Source organism: Micromys minutus, assembly GCF_963924665.1.
Source record: "Micromys minutus genome assembly, chromosome: 12".
Taxonomy (NCBI): domain Eukaryota; kingdom Metazoa; phylum Chordata; class Mammalia; order Rodentia; family Muridae; genus Micromys; species Micromys minutus.
The window spans coordinates 26894303-26912587 of record NC_137981.1 but is presented as its reverse complement, the minus strand read 5'-3'; the positions used below and the strand labels follow the sequence as shown (position 1 = coordinate 26912587).

Genomic DNA, 18285 nt, shown 5'->3' with positions numbered 1-18285 from the left:
ATAGGCTAAGCCCACACCCCACTTCCTCACCGAGACCATGTCTTTAGGACAAACCACAGTGACCTGAGGTGCCTGCACACAGTAGGTGCCAGCCACATGGCTCCCCAGTGACACCTGCTTCCGTCACCTAGGCCTGTCACACTCCGCACGGTACTCCACCCCCCTCTTAACTTCCACTGCCCACCGCCCAACTTACCTCCCATCCACCACACCCCACCATGCCCTCTGGGAATTGTCCTTTGTATCTGTCCAGTCCTGCCCCATGCCTTTTATGAGGCATCTAAGAACCTGAACACTGCTCAGCTTGAAGTTCAAATCCTTACTTGAAGGAAAAGGAAGAACAGGCCCAAAGGATGTTAACTATCAGCCTCCAGGTGTCTTCTGTGGCACCCACGGCTTCTCTCCACCTGGCCGGGGAGCTTGCCTTCATCCTGTCCCAGCTCAAACCGTATATCCCCTCACTACATTTCTTCCCATTACTCTCCAACAGGGGAAATGCCAGGTACATGTGCATCCTGCTGTGCCTCTGTAAACATCTGTGCCTTCTCTGAAGCAGGAAGAAGACCCAACACATCCTGGGCTCCAAGATAGAAAATGTGGCACCAGGTAGTTGGACAACAAAAACAGGGCTGGTGAGTCTCAAGGTTAGGAGCCTTGAGGGCAGGCAGTGTTTACCCTAAGTCATCAGCAAAGGTTCTAGAATGCAGGGTACTATTTCACTACACACTGAACCCTGGGATCCTAGAGAACAGGTTACTTTGCCTGTGGCAGGCACTTGGTGCCATTCTGGAAGCCTGGGACCCAGCATCTTTCCTTAGAAGCCACATGTGCAACAACATTCTGTCACTCAGCAGGGACTTCACCTCCAGTGCACTGGTTCTGATTAGGGGTCTGATAAATTTTCCAGCAAAGAGACTAATGAAATTTGTATCTCTCTGGAAATCAATGGGAAAAATCCCAAGTCCCTGGCCCCAGGCTCATCAGGTTTTCCTAGTGTCTCTACTCACCAAACTCCACTGCATTACAGTTGGTTAAAAACTCAGGCAGGTAGAAGAATTCAGGTGTCAACTCCCTGACGTCACTCATGTTCTCTTTGGAGGCAGACTCCCATGTGCTCTTTACACTGTGGAACATTCTATCAGCCACATCAAAGCTTCCACCCTGTAGGAGAAAGGGTCATGGGATCAGCCAGCTGTGTGTGTCTCTCTCCATTCAGCCTCAGAGGAGAGTTCAGAAGTTGGGAATGGATTGGCACTTCCATTTTGCAGAACAGAAAACTAGTCCTTAAGGTGCACTGACTTCCCCTAAGCCACCAAAGCAGTGGATGCCAGACTGGGGTCAAGCCCATGCTGTAAAAAGCATATTTTGCCCCTGCTAGTTCCTACAGACATTTCTGGTACAAACTTGGTCTACTGGGATGGGGAACAGGTAGGGGAAGGTTGAATAGCTTAGCTCTTTTGGGGAGTGGAGGATCAGTCACATATGTAATTTGTGTCACTACTGGTCAACCTAGTGGACAAGAACTGCGTGGTCTATTTTCTGAGCCAGAGTCGTTGACCCATTGTGAGCCATGGATGTCCTGGTCCCACGAGATCTCAACCATAATACACAGCTTAAAGAGGAACCTGCACCTGGGCCCCTTTGCTCTGTGTTAGAATCAGGAAATGATGTCCATCACTGGATTGAAATGGGAATGGAAATCAAGTGGGGGAAATGTAAATAAATCTGCACCTAACGAGTCGCTCATTGAAATGTATTAAGAGCTTTGTGTATTTAATCTGCAGCCTGAGCCTCACACCGTGGGAGATTGATGTCTTCTCCCAGCCCCATTTTTCCTTTTGCAGCTTTTATAAGTGCTGATGGTAATCTCCTGAGAAACAATATGATTTGGTAATAAAAAGATTACCTGTATTAAATAAAAATAATATATACATAGGAAATACTGTTAGTGCTACAAATCTGGTTAAAGATATTACCACAAAGAAAAATGTTATTTTTTTCACAGCTGTCTAATGCATTTTAGCAAAAGTAATATCTTTAAAACTTAAGCCTGTATTATTTATAAAGGAAGCAATAACTGATTTTCCTATTTCCTATATTAATAAATGTATTTGCATACATTTGTTTCAAAATTAATGGGTTTTCTCACTTCTGCAAAACAAAAGAAAACACCAAATTCCCTAGAAGAAGAAGCAGAGTTGCTTTGTTGTATTGTGAGTATGTGGGTTGACGTACACTCCAGTGGTTGCTGGCAGTCAGCCCGAGCTAGACCTTCATTCTTAGGAAAGAAGGCAGAGGTGACAGCCGAGAAGGCACAATGCAGAGGCATGAGCTGCATGGCTGGGTCCTACGGAGTGGCCAGGGGAGGAGAGTCCCCAGGGGAGGAGAGTCCACCAAGGGGAATAAGCAAGAGACAATGCAGTGTGGAGATGGGAAGAAAGAAAATGATAGCAGGAGATACCCCTCCACGACATGCAACTTTCCTTGCCTGCAATGAATACTGAGTATCCAAGTGGCCACAGTGAAGAGGACGTGAAGATCATCACCATAACAGCTTCTCCATGGCAGAGGATTTCCTGCCAACCCAAAGCCAGAAGGCAGTGGAGCCAAACTAAGGCTACAGAGCTCAGAGACAAAAGACTCGCACACATGATATCACACACATGGGAAGACACCAGAAGCATATTTTGAATACAGTAAGGATCAGGATACAACCTGGGGTATCCTGATCATTTATAATGCCAGGAAGGGCTCGGCAATATTGAAAGACAATCAGAATTATAAGTGGAGTACTGGAGGGGCAAGAACGTGCCAGGGCAGGTCTAGACACTGAGTTAAAATGGGGGAAATGTTGGGTCTTAAGAAAATACACAGATTGTAACTCACTCACACCAAAACCCAATGCACTTTACTGAAGGTAATGCTCCTTTTGTGCGTGCCTTTGTTTACCACTATCCCTGGGTAAACCCCTCAGGCATGGCATTCTTAAAGCTGTCTCCAGGTAGAGGAGGTCAGGGTGAAAACATTCCATTTTGGGTCCATACTCAAAAGAAACTTGGGTTTTAACATATATCCAAAGACATATGGCTACATAGGTACTCTTTTTAAAAATTAAGATTCATTGTGCTATTTTGTGTGTGTGTGTGTGTGTGTGTGTGTGTGTGTGTGTGTGTGTGTATTGCTCACAGAGGCCAAAGGAGGCATGAATCCCTTGGAATTAAAGTTACAAAAGGTTGTGAGCCACCGCATGGGTGCTGGGAATCGAACCTGGGTCTTCTGTAAGAGCAGTGAGTGCTATTAACTGCTGAGTTATCTCCCTCATCCTAGCCCTGCATCTTTATCCTGTATACCCCAGGGACTAGGGAGTGATCCTAGTTTCAGGATACAAGGAAGGAAAACAGGGGATCTCTGAAAGAACAAAGACAAATGGAGTGGTAATTATTGGAAACAAAAGGTAGGGTTTTGGGGGGGTCAGGATCCTCCAGTGCCTGGGCTGGGGATAGGAGGGTTGTGAAGGACAAGAGTACTTAGGGTGAGAACAGGAAGTAAGAGGGGCATTGTCAGGGCAGCCCATTAGCACTGAGGAGAAAGGGTATATTGGTAAGAGAAACCTGGGTGTGTATCTCATGAACCTCAGCTAACAGCCCACCTCAGCATCCTACTCCAAAATATAATGCTGGGGGTGGCATGTGGGGAGCCCAGGCATGAGTTAGTCCTGGTCCCAGTGGGGATTGAGTTTGATGCAAAGCAGCCTCGACTCTACTTTCCGTACATTGAGACCTTTCCCTTAAGCACGTTGATGCTCCCACTTTTTGCTATAAGTGAGTGTATCACAAGGAGGCTAGGCAGACAAGCTTTCACCCTCATTACCCAATCAAGGCTTAAAAAGGAAGTCAAAGCTGCAGCTCAGCTATACAACACTGTAGAGAAAGCCTAGGGACAGTCTATCTGGGGCAGTCAGACATCACCACATGAGCCTTTCCCAGTACTCAAAATTAGACCATACATACAGTTTGGGATCTTAAAGACCCTATGTCCTGTCGATACCTTCAAAGTGGAGGTTTTCCCGTCTAGCCCTGTCTTAACCATGCCCAAAGTATTGGGTACTGAGAGCAAGGTACTTAGCTCAGAGGCCAGGGCCTCGCTGTGAGATGAGATGGCATCAGGTAAGATCCGCAGAGGTATGACCACTGACACAGGCTCTTTGTCTTCCTCATATTACTGTCACCCTGATGCCTACTGAAAGCTCGTAGGTAACGGTCTGGGCTATGTCTACCCCATGGTTCTCAGTTCCCTGCAGATAACGACTGCCTAGCACAACGCCCAGCCAACTCTCCTCAGGTACTTTGGAAAACCCTTCCCCACTGCTGGTAACAGCTGACTTCTCAGGGGTAGGACTTAATTAACGCAGCTCTTTATTTCCACTTCTTGTTAAATACAGCAGCTGCCACCACACTGTGTCCTTGCTGGGAACAGGCTGCCTTGCTGGGCCCTAACCAGGCAAGATCGCATCTTAGGACCAAGAATATATAGCATTTTTGCGAGGACAGAAACAAGTACCAAGGCTAAGGTCTCACAGAAGGGGTGTGGTCTCACAGAGACTTAGCTTTCAGGAGGCTCATAGATCTCAGATTCCTATAGGCAAAGCTCGTGAAAACTATAGAATACTTGGCTTGTCATTATGGTGAGGTACCAGCTTCTTGCCCTGAATACAACAGTTCACTCCTAGAGAAAGGCATGGGGACAGCAGAGCCCATAATCAACATGAATCTGGTCATACTCCACATGTATTCTACCTGCTCAGACCACATAACACACACATCTACAGTTAGTGCTTCATATCTGAGGGATCCACATCCTTCCATTGGATCCACATCTACCCAATGAATAGATTGTATCTGTCTCGAATTGTTATACCTTCTATTCTTCTCACAGCCTACTAAGCTATATAGTATTACAACTGTTTGCAAAACATTTGTACTGGAATAGATATTGTAAACAATCTAGAGGTAGTTTAACATACATCGGGGGGATGTATAGATTCTCAGAAAATATGATGCCATTTTATATAAGTCGTCTGAGCATCCTCTGATTTCAGTATCAAAGAAGGGGTCCTGGAAGCAGTCCCACAGATAAGCAATTATCCCATATTTTATAGACTATAAAAATCTATCATTGTATTGACAAGTTTGGGCAGGAAGATAAATACATCAATACTAGAGGAGCATCAATGCTAAAACAACCTAAGTGTAGTTGCATTTAACCACAGGCTGTAAAGAGCCTCTTACATGGAGCCAGGACACAGTATGCGGAAGTCCTGTGTCAAACTGTGTAAAAATCCTGGTGCTTCCCACACCACTGGGCCCAGCACACACTGAGCCAGCCATAGTACCCAGACTGTTCCATGCCAGCCTGTGTGCCACTCAGTAGGCCACAGCAGATGTGCTACATAAGCACCGTGTGTGTTAGCGCAGACACTGTGGCTGGTCTATTGGCATGCACTGGCATGTCACTCTGGTACTCCACATCACTGATGGCTCAGCAGTTGATAGCACCCTCTGCTCTTCCAGAGGTCCTGAGTTCCATTCCCAGCAACTGCATAGTGGCTCACAAGCATCTATAATGAGTCTGATGCCCTCTTCTGGCCTGAAGGTGTACATACAGATAAAGTGCTCATATATATAAAGTAAATAAATAAATATTAAAAAAATAGCTACAGGGCAGATACTATGGTATGCATACTTTACCAAAATAGGAAAACTTAAACTTTTTAATGATACATGTAAGATATTTGATTTGGCATCATTCAGAAACATACTAGGTTCTTGAGTGTTCCAGATTAGCGCTTTATGAGACAGACTTCAGAAGCAGCATCTCACAACCCATCTTTATTTCACAAATAAGGAAACCAAATCCAGGAGAACACAAGAATCTAGTCAGGTGGCAGGGTCAGGACACAGGGCCCTGAGGCCCCAGCCAGAAGCATACACATCCTCACTCCAGCGTGCTCACATTAGCAGGTGAATGGCAGCCTGCTCGGTTCAGAATGGAAGAGCACGCCAACACTCATAAGCAGGCTGGCTCCAGCCTCCTACAAATGCAGAAGGCCTCACTGCAGGCATCCTGGATATACACATCCCAACCCTTCAATGCATCCACATTTAACTTAGACAGAGTGAGACAACAGGAAGGGGCTGATCCTTCTTGTCACCATGGAGAAGGACAAGCAAAGGTCTCTTGGGCAGGAACAGTACTGCCCCTAGGAGGCAGATGAACTCATACAAAGATCCAGAACATTTCTTAGGAGATCCGGTGAGGCCCAGAACTCCTTCAGCAGATGTGGCCTTTATACTAATCCTTTTAAGAACGAAAACTGTTCTTGTTTTGTTCTAGGAAAGGGCAGAGGATCGCCTAGTCTTCAGGCCAGTGATGATCAGCTGCAGAAACTACTGAAGTGTCAGCTGCTAAGTCAGATTGGTGTTGGGCAGAAGGGCTACACAGAGAAAGCAGATGATTCCACCTTGGATGGGCCAATCTACCAAACACAATCTCAAACCAAAAAAACCATGAGAGTCTCACTTGAGATTCTCAGTACGGTCAACTCCAACAGTTACACAGGTGCCTCCTAAAAAAAATACAAAGTTGGTTCTGATCATCTCACCCTGGGTTAGACCATCCCAAACTAGTTTGAACCAGTTATTAGAGGAACACACTGGCTAAAACAAGCTCACCCTAATGATTGACGGCAGGGTAACTATTATCCAAATATTCTGATGGGCTTGCAGGACCTGTTTAATCTGGCTCATTCTGCTCCAGAATCCTTCATTGTAGTCCAGGCTGCCTTAACATTGATTAACCTAAAGAAGACCAGCTTTTACAAGTTCAAATCTGCTCAGATCAGATCTGGCCCATCAGGAGGGAAGAGGAGAAGTAACCATGGTTACTGACTGGAGGGAGGAGCTTTCCCCACATTTCCTCATTTGCTCTTCTGGATGATCCAGTGGTCGTTGTTACCCAGCCCTCATGTCCAGAGGTAACACAACATGTGTGATATTTGTATCTGTTAAGTAGCATGGCTGAGTTGTAAGTCTCACAGCACACCCTCTCTCTATTTTTCACCATCTCTTTCCTGTGTGGAAAAACCCTTAGCAACAAGTAAAGCTGGGACCTCTGGCTTTAACGCATCTGTCGGAAGAGCCAAGGGGAAGCAGTGAAGGCATCCCGAACACTGACTATTTCAGCTGGCTGGAAAGCAACGGCAGAATCCATCATTATCATCAGCCACAGTGATCATCATTTCTTGTGGATTAATGAGCAACATCTGGATGAGATTCCTGGCGTGGGGTACAGCTCTGGGACCATTCATTCTCCAAACTAAACTTACTTAAAATGCTTGTTGCCTGAGAAAGACCCGGGGGAAGCACACTTATTATTTTTGAGTGGATTTCCAGAGATAGGGGGTTATGCAAAGTCTAGACGAGCCACACAGTCAAGGAGAGGGGAATCTGTGCCAAGACATGAACGATGTGAGTGGGTTCACCCCTTACTGGAGATGCCTGACCAGCCTAGCCTTTCCATTCTCTCCCAGGGCTGGGAAGTGCGTTCAGTGCCGACCGACCGAGGGTGGCTCTTGTCTCAGGAACAATGTTTTCTGAGTGACCAAAACTCACAGTTTCTCCGACACTAAAAGTCCTGTGAGCTAAGGCACAGCTAGGCTCAGTGGGTCCCTGCTCATGAGGCTCATAGCTTTCTCATAGGATACTTCACGATGGTGACCATGTCAGCCACACACCCAGCCTTGCAGAGTGTCCTCTGCAGTGATCTCAGCCATCTGGCTCAAGCTCAGCCTCTGGATGGGGTTCTTGTGTGCAGGATTCCAGTGAAGAGTTTTATGGGGGGAGGAGGAGGGACAGAGAGCACCTCAGTGTGGCCCATAAGGAACTCTGACTTGGAAATTGTACACATCCAGGACTCCAGCACTGGCCTGTCTCCAGCTCCTTCAGGACTGCCAGATTGAAACAACACAGGCGACCCAGATAACTTAAACTTCAGATAAGCAGCAGATAATTTTCCAGTGTGTCCTTTTTGAGTGAGAGTTGCTGTTTATCCAAAACCCAAACTTAGCTAGGCATCTGCTTTCTTATCTGGGAAACCTGGCAATCCTGGGCTGTAAGGTAACAGTTTGTGAGCTTACAGATAGGTACGATGGCCAGATGGCCAGTTTCTTTTTCTGCCTTAACCGGCTTTTGTTTTGGTCCATTTTATTTCCAATGTCTATTTGTCCCATGGAGCCTTTTGGGCGCACTGAACACAGATCTGTGCTGTCTGATGGTAACTTCCCCTCTCTTTACCAAGCTTTGACTGTGAGATATTTTTTAGCCTCAACAATTTCTGCTTCCTTTTTCCATTCTCATATTTGTATTATTTTTTCTATGTGTTCCATGGGTAACCTTATCTTACTATTTGGTGTATTTTTATGGCAATCAGGCAGATGGGCAAGTATCGATGGTTAAAAAAAAAAAAAAATCCTATAAGCAGAGGAACCAGTGTCAATTTGGGGTCTGAGTTCTCAGAGAGGAAGCACCATCATCACCCAAGCCTGGAGCTTGTGTGTGATCATTTCCTAGTACTCAGGAAGAAATGGCAGCCACTTACCTGTAAGGAGCAGAAGGCCTGCGTGAAGGGTGGCATTCGGACCAAGTAGGAAGCGACAATGATGGCTGAGGAGTAGTGGGTATAGTAGTGGCATTGCACGGTCATGTCCCCTGCAACACAACGGCGCGCTTGAGAACTGCTGTGCTATGCTTGAGAACAGAATTTCTAAAGACATTCATTGAGATTCAGGACTCAAGACATACAGAAGACCATTAAGGCACGAACATCCAGTGGCATACAAATACGGCAAGGACTGTAAAGGCAATGCATAGGGTTTGAGGACTGAGTTCTAGAGCAAGTCAGAAGTAGACTCTGTCATTCAAAGTCTGTTTAGTGCAAATCTCTCCATCTTCCCTACCCTTAGAGACAACGTGGCTGGCTCTTGGCATACATATTTCCACCCAGGATGACCATTAAAATCTCGCCATAGATTTTAAGTTCTCCTTTTATTTTGTGTGTGAATGTTTTGCCTTCATTAAGTGAACCACACACATGCAATGTCCCCAGGGGCAGAAGAGGACATTGGATCCCACAGAACTGGAGTTACAGATAGTTAAAAGTAGCCATATGGGTGCTGGGAACCAAACTGGGGTCCTCTGCAAGAGCAGGAACTGTTAACTAGTGAGTCGTCTTTCCAGACACCTTAGCAAATTTCTAAAGGTGACACCTGAACTTTAGTATTGTTCACAAATTCTTCCAGGTGTTTCTCTCATATGGTTGCAACAGTAACTGCTGGATTTGAGAATTCTTTATTTAAGCTCAATAATGGGTAGACTGGGTAACCCACTAAGTTTTTACTGACCTTTTCAAGAAGTTGAGAAAAGTGGCACTGCACACACTTGTGTATAATGGTGTGCATACACACACACACACACACACACACACAGAGAGAGAGAGAGAGAGAGAGGGAGAGACAGAGAGACAGAGAGACAGAGAGACAGAGAGACAGTGTGTGTGTGTGTGTGTGTGTGTGTGTGTGTGTGTGTGTGTGTGTGTGTGTGTGAAAATCAAGCAGGTATGTACCCACCTTCAATTTTTTCAACGTCTTTAAACCTCTGGGTAAATTTCGACTTCCTTTCCTTGGTCTGAGCCCCCATTGGCTTCGAAAGATCCCGGAAAGTCTTGGGATTCGTCAAGTTCAATATCTAGAAGGCAGATGCACAGCTGGGTTAACTCCCCCAGACTCCTGCTGCCCCAGGAGCCACGCTCTTTAGTTTTACGGTTTCCTTTATTGGTTTATTGTCATTTGGTCTGAACCCCTGTCGTGATTAGCTGGCTACTTGGAGTTTTATGGCCCTGAAGCCAGTGATCCACAAAGACTTAATAGGGGAGAGAGGAGAAGTAAGAGGAGGGTAGATTGAGTTCAAACTGAGCCTGTTCCAACTTGACCCAAATCAGAACATGACCATCAGGTACTGAAAAAGGACTTTGAAAAGAATTCCCATTGTCTATATGACTTTTAACTGTTGCCCTTACTAAATCATTTACTGTAATAGTTCAGGGACCTGCTTTGAGTCAAACTGATTTTACAGAAAGCTAGAAAGGATTTGTTTGGGGTGGGGGTCGGGTGGGAAGAACATGTTCACTTTTCTGGAGCCCACCATCTTTTGGACAATTAAGACATATAATGCTGGCCCTGCTCCCGACCTTGAGAATTCACCTTGGTGGGGAAGGGAAGGACATGGTATCTTCAGAGACAAGTTCTGTGTGTTGGGGATGGGGAGAACACTGAGGATCCCTGGGGTGTGCATCTCTTTGAGAGGGTTTGTTTCTTCCTAAAGCACTCTCTTCACTAGCTTGTGCACAAAGCACTTTAATCCACTGGGCTAACACTGAGTCACAGCTCCTTGATAGAGGGACAGTGCTATCACCACTTCAAAGGCTGGCAGAACAAAAGGGAAGTAGCTCCTCCTCAGGTTCCTGACAGGTCTGAATGGTTACTAGCTTCCAGAGCTTTTCATTTCCCCAAATTTCTAGATGTTCAGGAGAAATGTCCCATGTGTGTGTTTGTGGTGTGTGTGTGTGTGTGTGTGTGTGTGTGTGGTTTGTGTGTGTGGTGTGTATGTTATGTGGTGTGTGTGTGTAGTGTGTATGTGATGTATGTGTAGTGTGTTTATGTGATGTGTGTGTGGTGTGTGTATGTATGTGATGTGTATGTGATGTGTGTGTGTGGTGTGTGTGTGTGGTGTTTGTGATGTGTGTTTGTGTATGTGGTATGTGTGTTTTTGTATGTGGTGTGTGTGTGTGTGTGTGTGTGTGTGTGTTTGTAGATGGCTGAATGCATGTGATACAGGTATGCAAGTGCTCAGGTGCCCATGTTGTCTAATATACCAGAAGGGTGAGGAAGGTCTTTACTAAACTAAAAGCTGGCTAGCTAACAAGGGTCCTGTAAGTCCCATCTCTGCCCCTGGTACTGCTACTATAGGACACACTACCATATCCACTGGAATATTTCCCTGCCCCATCCCCCTTTATTTCCCAATCCTTAAATACAAGAAAGGAGCCAGAATTCTATATACAAGGTATGTGTATGTGTTAAACAGAGAACATTTATATAGAAATGACCACTTTGAAAGTATGGGTTGATCTTTCAACTTTGAAAGTTCATCTTTGTAAGGCCTTGTTCACAGGTGTGATTTAAAAAAAAAAAAAAAAAAAAAAAAAAAAGGTGGCTAATGGAAAAATGTTGCTGCACTCCATGTCATAAGTGGAGATATAAAGTCACAGAAGCTTCCATCTTCCAACCCTGGGCTCTTCCACGTAAGCATTCATAGGTCAGGGTGGTTACTGCTCTGGCCCATGACTCATGAATTTCTGTTCTTCACACCCTGCTCAACACATCTCCTGATAACCCTAGCATCAGCATCCAGACCAACTCCATGATCCAGTTGTGCACACACACACACACACACACACACACACACACACACACATACACACACACACACACACACACACACCACTCATACTTTGCTGTGTGATTTTCCTCCCCACTACTCCTGCATGCTGAGATGAAAAAATGGAGGCCGAGAAAGGTGTGTGGTTTGATCTAGCCATGGGCCTCTACACTGTGGCATATCTTTGGGTGCCAAGTAGATTCTAGAGCAACACCAGGCAGAATGGGCTACTATCCATTTCTCTTCATCTCTCTGCCTCCAGCTCCTCCCTTCTCCCTGCACATATTGATCCTAGGAATAAATCCCATGGCCAGACCCACTGTGAATTTTGAACTTCATTGTTGCCCCACACAAACATGCCAGGAGATGGGCAACAGTTTCCTTTAGGGGTGACAGGGAACCCTCTGAGGCTTATGTCAGGCATGTATTGATTAACATAATCACAGATGTGTTGATCACTTCACTGATGCATCTGGGGCAGGAGCCCAGGTAAAGACTCCCATGGCTTCAGGAGAACCTAGTGGCTTCGAGACCCAGGGAGCTGAACCTCATAGCAAGGCTCTGGTGTGCTCATGACAGGGACAGAAAGCCTCAGAAAGCCTGTGTCATATCCTAGAGGACACCTTACCTCTGAGGTATAGTCAGCGAGGACCCAGGGAAACACAGGATACTGCATGTAGTCATTGTAGGTCCTTCCAGCCAGTGTGTTGAGGTACATGAGGTATTCAAAATTGCTGATCTCTCTTTTCTACCAGAAGAGATACAAGGAGACAAACCAAACACATCCAATACCTTTCTGAGGTCATTCTGGCCTGACCCTCAGTCCCAAAAAATAAACCTAGACCCCGGGGCAAGAACACAGAGGCAACTGGCACCTAAGCTATCTGTCCACAGCTTATGCAGGAGCAGCACCAGTACGGGGTGGCATCCATTGGTCTGAGTGTGCACAGGAGGAGGCCAAGAAGTAGACCAACAATCGGAAACGAAGGGTCTGGCTTTCTTTGGTCTTAAACCGTAAGCATGACACTCAAATGCTGATTGAATGTCAGCACAGACACTGGGGACAAGCTCATTGTTGACCCTTCCACTATTAGAAGAAAAAACGAACTGAAAACGGTAGTTATAGAAAAGGGAGCCCTCACTAGCCTCCCTCTGATGCTCTGGGAAAGGCCTTTTTCCATCTGTCTATAGTAGTTTAACTCTTTCTCAAGGGCTTTCTGGCTTAAGCTAAACATCCACAAATGGAGATGTGGGTGGCATGTGGCAAGATCTGCAGGGCTGGCTTCTTTGGGGGGGGGTCTCTCTTTCACTGAAAGCACAGACTAGGGACTCATTTGTGCTGGGAGCCATGCATGTCTTCCTAAGAAATAGTGTGTGTGACATGTGTCACATGCTTTCCCCAGCATGTGTATGTGTGACATTCTCAGGGAGGAGAGCATGTACACCCCAAAGTTCCCATACAGTCTCTGCTTCCTAGTCAAAAAGTATTCAAAGACAAATCTTCCATCCTTGAGAGCTTGTCAGAGAAAGATCTGGAATTTAGTAAATTTAAAGCATAAGCTTCCTCCTTGAGTATGTGGCACACTTCTTCTTGCTGGCTCTGACCCCTTTCTGTTTTACATCCTGCAGGGTGCCTCACCATTACCACCATCACCAGCGAATGACTGTTACCTGCCACTTCTGCAGCATGGTTCTATCGAAGCCCGGGTGTCTCCTGTGGTACAGAAAAACACAGTGTGGCCAGATACCCCAAGATATGAACATCAGTACGAGAGATAGAGCTTCTTGCGAATTTGTGGAGCCAGGGCATTCTGGAAATCCCCAGACTTCCACAAGTACTGACAGTTTTCAGAGGCCAGCACAGACATATCATCATCTTGGTTCTTCTTGTCTCACTCACCCTGCCAACTAAAGGTTAGTTTTTCACACCCACCACCCTTAAACACATTCCATAACATGCTTAAGTGTAACCAGCAGAGATGTCCCCAGAACATGCAGAACGGGGGGGGGGGTCATAGACCGAATTCTCAGCACCTCCTGGATTCTCGTGGCTTCTTATCACTTGGCCTCCTTTGTCCTATATAGACTTTTAGATATATAAATATAGATGTGATTCAGTAGAAAATGCAAACACCACTAGGGGGTTTACATTAGAACATTACAAAAGCAGTCTGCAAACTACTGCTTGAACTCAATAAACTTAATTAACAGTTTCTAAGTGTGCTGGTGCAGAAAACATTTTCTCATATGAATGACCATATGCTTGTGGTATTTTGTTTTTAATTATTATACTTGGACTCTGACCACCCCACCCCACTTGTTCAACAGGCTCCTAGAGACCATCTCTCATTGCCTTGAGTTTGTGTCACAGTCTCAGGACCATGGCACACAGGTGTGTTTCTAGCTGTGGCACGACTAGATTAAAGAGTAAGGAAGGTTTTCAGTTTTGATCAAGCATATGCCCAGATATTTTTCTGAAAAAAAAGGCACTATCTTACACTTCTGCGGTTAAGTCATATAGAGTGAAGCAAGTATGGTCTATCTGGAAGAATGCATTGAAGGGTGCATCAAAACACACTGTTGGACTGGGTGTGGGGAAGGAGCCTTGTCTTCTGCTATTCATCAAGGACTTGTAGAGTTCAATTCTTCAGCCTCTGTGTAATTCTTGACCATATTTTTTCCTTGAAATGTCCATGAGAGTTCCACTCCACCCTTAAGATTGGGTCTCTGCTCAATCAAGTCAAACTGTATCATATCTTCCCAGACGCTTTGTTCTCTAATCAACTGTTCACAGATGCCTCGTACCCCCTCCCCACATGCCACCTGCCATCTCAGGCTTTCCACACACACACAGTCATGGAGGACAGGCTTTTCTGACAGCCATAAAAGCAAACAGAGCCAGGCTAGTGACAGTGATCATTGCTACTTGGAACCCTCGGGATATTCCAGAGCCATAAGCATGTGGACCTGGCATACTGAACCCTCCTGAACCTAATTTTTATTTTAAAATATGAAAGAAGAGTGAGAACTTGGGATAAAATGTGGCCTTTCAGAGTTCAGGAAGTGAGAAAGCCTCTGTCACCCGTCCTTTCAGAAACATTCTAGAATTCTGCCTGTGGTCATTTGTGAGGTATCTTGAGAGGGGAATGGAGTTGGGGAGAAGCAAGGGCTCTCCTCTCCCATACTCTAATCATTGGCTATGAGCTCCTATGAAGACCTATCCTTTTTGCTACCACCAGAGAAAGACGCTATTACCAAATGGTGGTAAGACAGCCAACCAAAAGTGAGTTCTACTTTTGGTTTCTCAATCTTTTAAAAAGTAAGTCTGTCTCTTGAGGTACTCCATGAATTGGTTATACATACCTGGTGATAGATTTTTTAAAAAATCACTTCTTTTTAGCTGATAAATTGCTCTATCACAATAAGGTGTGTTGAAGATGAAATAAGATGTCAGATGTGTTTCTTGACTTCCTAAAGTCTCCTTGTTTTGGGAGAGGCAATAATGGCTCTGACGCTGAGAAAATCTGGACTCTCACTTACTTGACACCATTTGACTAAGGGGCTCAGACAGGGACACCAGGACTGTCTGAACCTTCCTTATCTCTCGTTCAACACGATAGCCACTCTACATAGTAGTGTGGAGAGCAAGTGTTACCTTGAGTGTGGATAAGGCTGAAACAGGTGTGAGCACTGACTCCTCGTGTGACACGAACAGATAATGGTCAAGCACAGCATGTTGACTGTTTTCCACTACAGAAGGAAGAAGAGTGTGGTAGCAAGAGTGGGGACCTGCTTACTAATGAAGATGTGCTCAGTTCTGCCCATACCCTTCTGGGTGACTCTCGAATGATGTATATCCTCCTTTGTCAACCCAGCCGGCCGGGTCGCATAGTTAACCAGGAATCCATATGGAGTTTGAGCCCTTGGGAAATGTGGAACTGAGTTTAGAAGGACAGAAGGTCTCATAAGAAACCATTGAAGATGAGGAAGTATGGTCTTGTCTATTCTGAAGGTGGCCCAGCTTGACCTTCACAGAAGACATGCCACATCTATGCCCTCGCCATCCCTAAGCTCCATTATTCACCCTCTTCTGGATGACCTTCAGAGATGAGAAGGCCATCTCCCAGCAACTTCATACTGGATCCACTCCTTTATTTTAAAAGGATTTTCATCCAGGCTTCTTCTTTATGATATTATGTTACCTTGGGACATTCCAGGCTCCAAGTGCCATATATATTAATGCTTAATGGTGTTACTTCATGGTCATGCTTTGTTTCTGCTTGCTGAGGACAGCTCTACCCAACCAACATCTCAACACCACATGACACCAACTTCTGGAAGGGTAGTAGTGACAATCCTAGCTGTGTTTCTAGAACATATATCTTCTAGAGGCTCAATTGAGCTATCTAGTGTTGGGCCTTCAGAGGTGTTGAGTTAGTCCTCAGACTAAGAGAAAGTCTTTTTTTGCCAACTATCTGGAATCTATAGTCCCTCCAATCAGGAGGGGAACCTGGGGCCCCTGCCTCCGAGACTAGGAGGCTAAGTCTAGCCCCAACTTTGAAGATATTAAATGAAAGCCTAAAGTTTAACATGGGCTTCCGAGTCAGAGCAGAAACATCTCCATACCCCGCCCCCAACCCTCCAACTTCTTCCATGCTGCTCTGACTTTTATGGAACAGTTTTAAAGACATGATAGACCAGCATATGGGTAGCCGGGAGGTCTGATTCTCAAACGAAATCATTTTAGAAACCAACCAACCAAACAAACAAACAAACAAGCAAAAGCAAGCCCCCACAAAACCACAATGAAGAAAATTCGCTAATTTCAGCAAGCTAGAATCATATCTGGTGGGCGTGTTGAGCATCTCAGGACAGGGAATCCTGTGTCTTGCACTACTCTGGGACACATAATGTCCTCTGGATAGGGAAAGAACGTGCTAAATGATGCTAAAAGACAGTGCCTGATATGAGCAGTCATCTACCAAGAAGCCAGGAAGCTGGCTCTGGAAATCTATTTTCTAGGTTACCTTGTTTGCCCCTCAGAAGCAAATTCAGGTTGACCTGAACCCCAGTTTTCAGATTCAGGCAATAGATCAATAGAAATCAAGAAGGACATCTAGGCATAGTCATTTCCACATATAAACTCCCCATAGGGCAGGCTGAGCAGCGAAATCACAGGTTTTCAGGTTAGCCTGGGCTACAGCGTTAGACCCTGTCTTTAAAAAAACAAAAGAGAAAGAAAATCCAGAAGAAGACAGGAATATACTTTCAAACTAAAGACTTTCCCTTTGATTAATGGACTGTTGATCTTTCTCTTATGGCTTTCTCTACCACCCACTCCTAATATGCACATCTTCTATACAGTTCTAGACCTCATAAGAATATTTGATGACTGTCTAGCCTGGTCTAGATTACATGAATACCTCATTTGTGTCTGATACTCACTAAGGCCTATTTCCTCAACATAAATGAAGGTAACGGCCTTTTCAGTGCCTCTGCTACATCCAGCTCCCGGTTATTCCTGCTTTCCTTAAGGAGTATATACTCCTTAAGAGTATTCCTTAGAGTATGTTATTCCTGGTTTCCTAAGTATATTTGTTAATTCAACTAAATCCCTTATTACATAAATTCATCAATGCATTTTGTCTTTATCTTTAAGCTAAAACATAAAATAGTAGTGATATCGCGCCATCAAAACCCTTTTAATGGTTATTTTTAAAATTCTTTTTACATTAAAATTAGTTCATTTTGCTCTTTTATACTTTAAAAATTTTTATTGCTTGGATTAATTATGAATTGAAAATATTGACTTGCCATTCTATTTATTTTCTAATTTATGTTTGGTTAGATGAGTTTATAATATTAGTTTTATTTCTACACATTTTGTTTCTGAAATGTCATTTTTTAAAAATTTTCAGAATAATGTTGTTTGGTTATTTTTCTTAAATATTAGAAACTTAATCGAAAGCATGGTACCTGTGAGCCATGACCCCTTTGGAGATTGAATGACCTTTTCACAGGAGTTGCCTAAGCCTATCAGAAAACACCGATATTTGCCGTATGATTCACAACAGTAACAAAAATACATTGAAATAGTAATGAGATAATTTGGTGGTTGGAGTCACCACAGCAGAAGGAAATGCATTAGATGGTCATAGCATTAGGAAGGTTGAGAACCACTGAGCTAAAGGAAATGCTCATTGGCAAACAAAGCCAAGAAACACACAGGTATGTGAACTGCAGCCTCACTCCCCCATGGTGTCAAAGGAGCACCATCAGGAAAGGCAGTGCATGAACGGGAGACATCACAGCCACATCACGGACACCAGTCAACAGGGAAAGTGACAGCAGACTCATGAATACTGTGGTTGCTTTGATCCAAATGGGTTAAAAGAAAAATAAAACTGCAAGTAAATAAATTCAGGTAAATAAACATATAAAAGACAGCCCTCCCCACAAATGAAAAGCAGGAAAACCCACAAATCCGTGAAAATAAGAAGACAGTCAAATGATAGGTCGCAGGCCTAGGTGCCCCGTGGGCTTTTCAGTGTCCACTAGGGGGATTGCCCTGGGAAGATGCTTTGCTGAAAACTCTCACCCTCACTCTCACCCTGCCACTGGAAGCCTGGGGAAACACCCAGGGAGGGGTCACGGTTTGGATCAAATTTCCTCTTCCTGGAAACAGGTACCATGGAGACACTCTCAAGCCTGTTTTCCTTTGCAGGCTGGCAAG

The 18285-nt window shown here is 44.8% G+C and overlaps 1 protein-coding gene across 1 annotated transcript in view; it reads right to left on the bottom strand.

Moving 5' to 3' along the window:
* The window catches only part of WDFY4 (WDFY family member 4), a gene marked incomplete at its 5' end in the record, with an annotated part of 200092 nt that overhangs the window by 16368 nt on the left and 165439 nt on the right, over positions 1-18285 (bottom strand). Inside the window, 5 exons of the mRNA XM_080926733.1 lie at positions 1008-1161; positions 8656-8765; positions 9683-9800; positions 12181-12300; positions 13224-13266. Of these exons, the coding sequence (XP_080782859.1) occupies positions 1008-1161; positions 8656-8765; positions 9683-9800; positions 12181-12300; positions 13224-13266 (545 nt within the window). The remainder of the gene's footprint in view (positions 1-1007; positions 1162-8655; positions 8766-9682; positions 9801-12180; positions 12301-13223; positions 13267-18285) is intronic.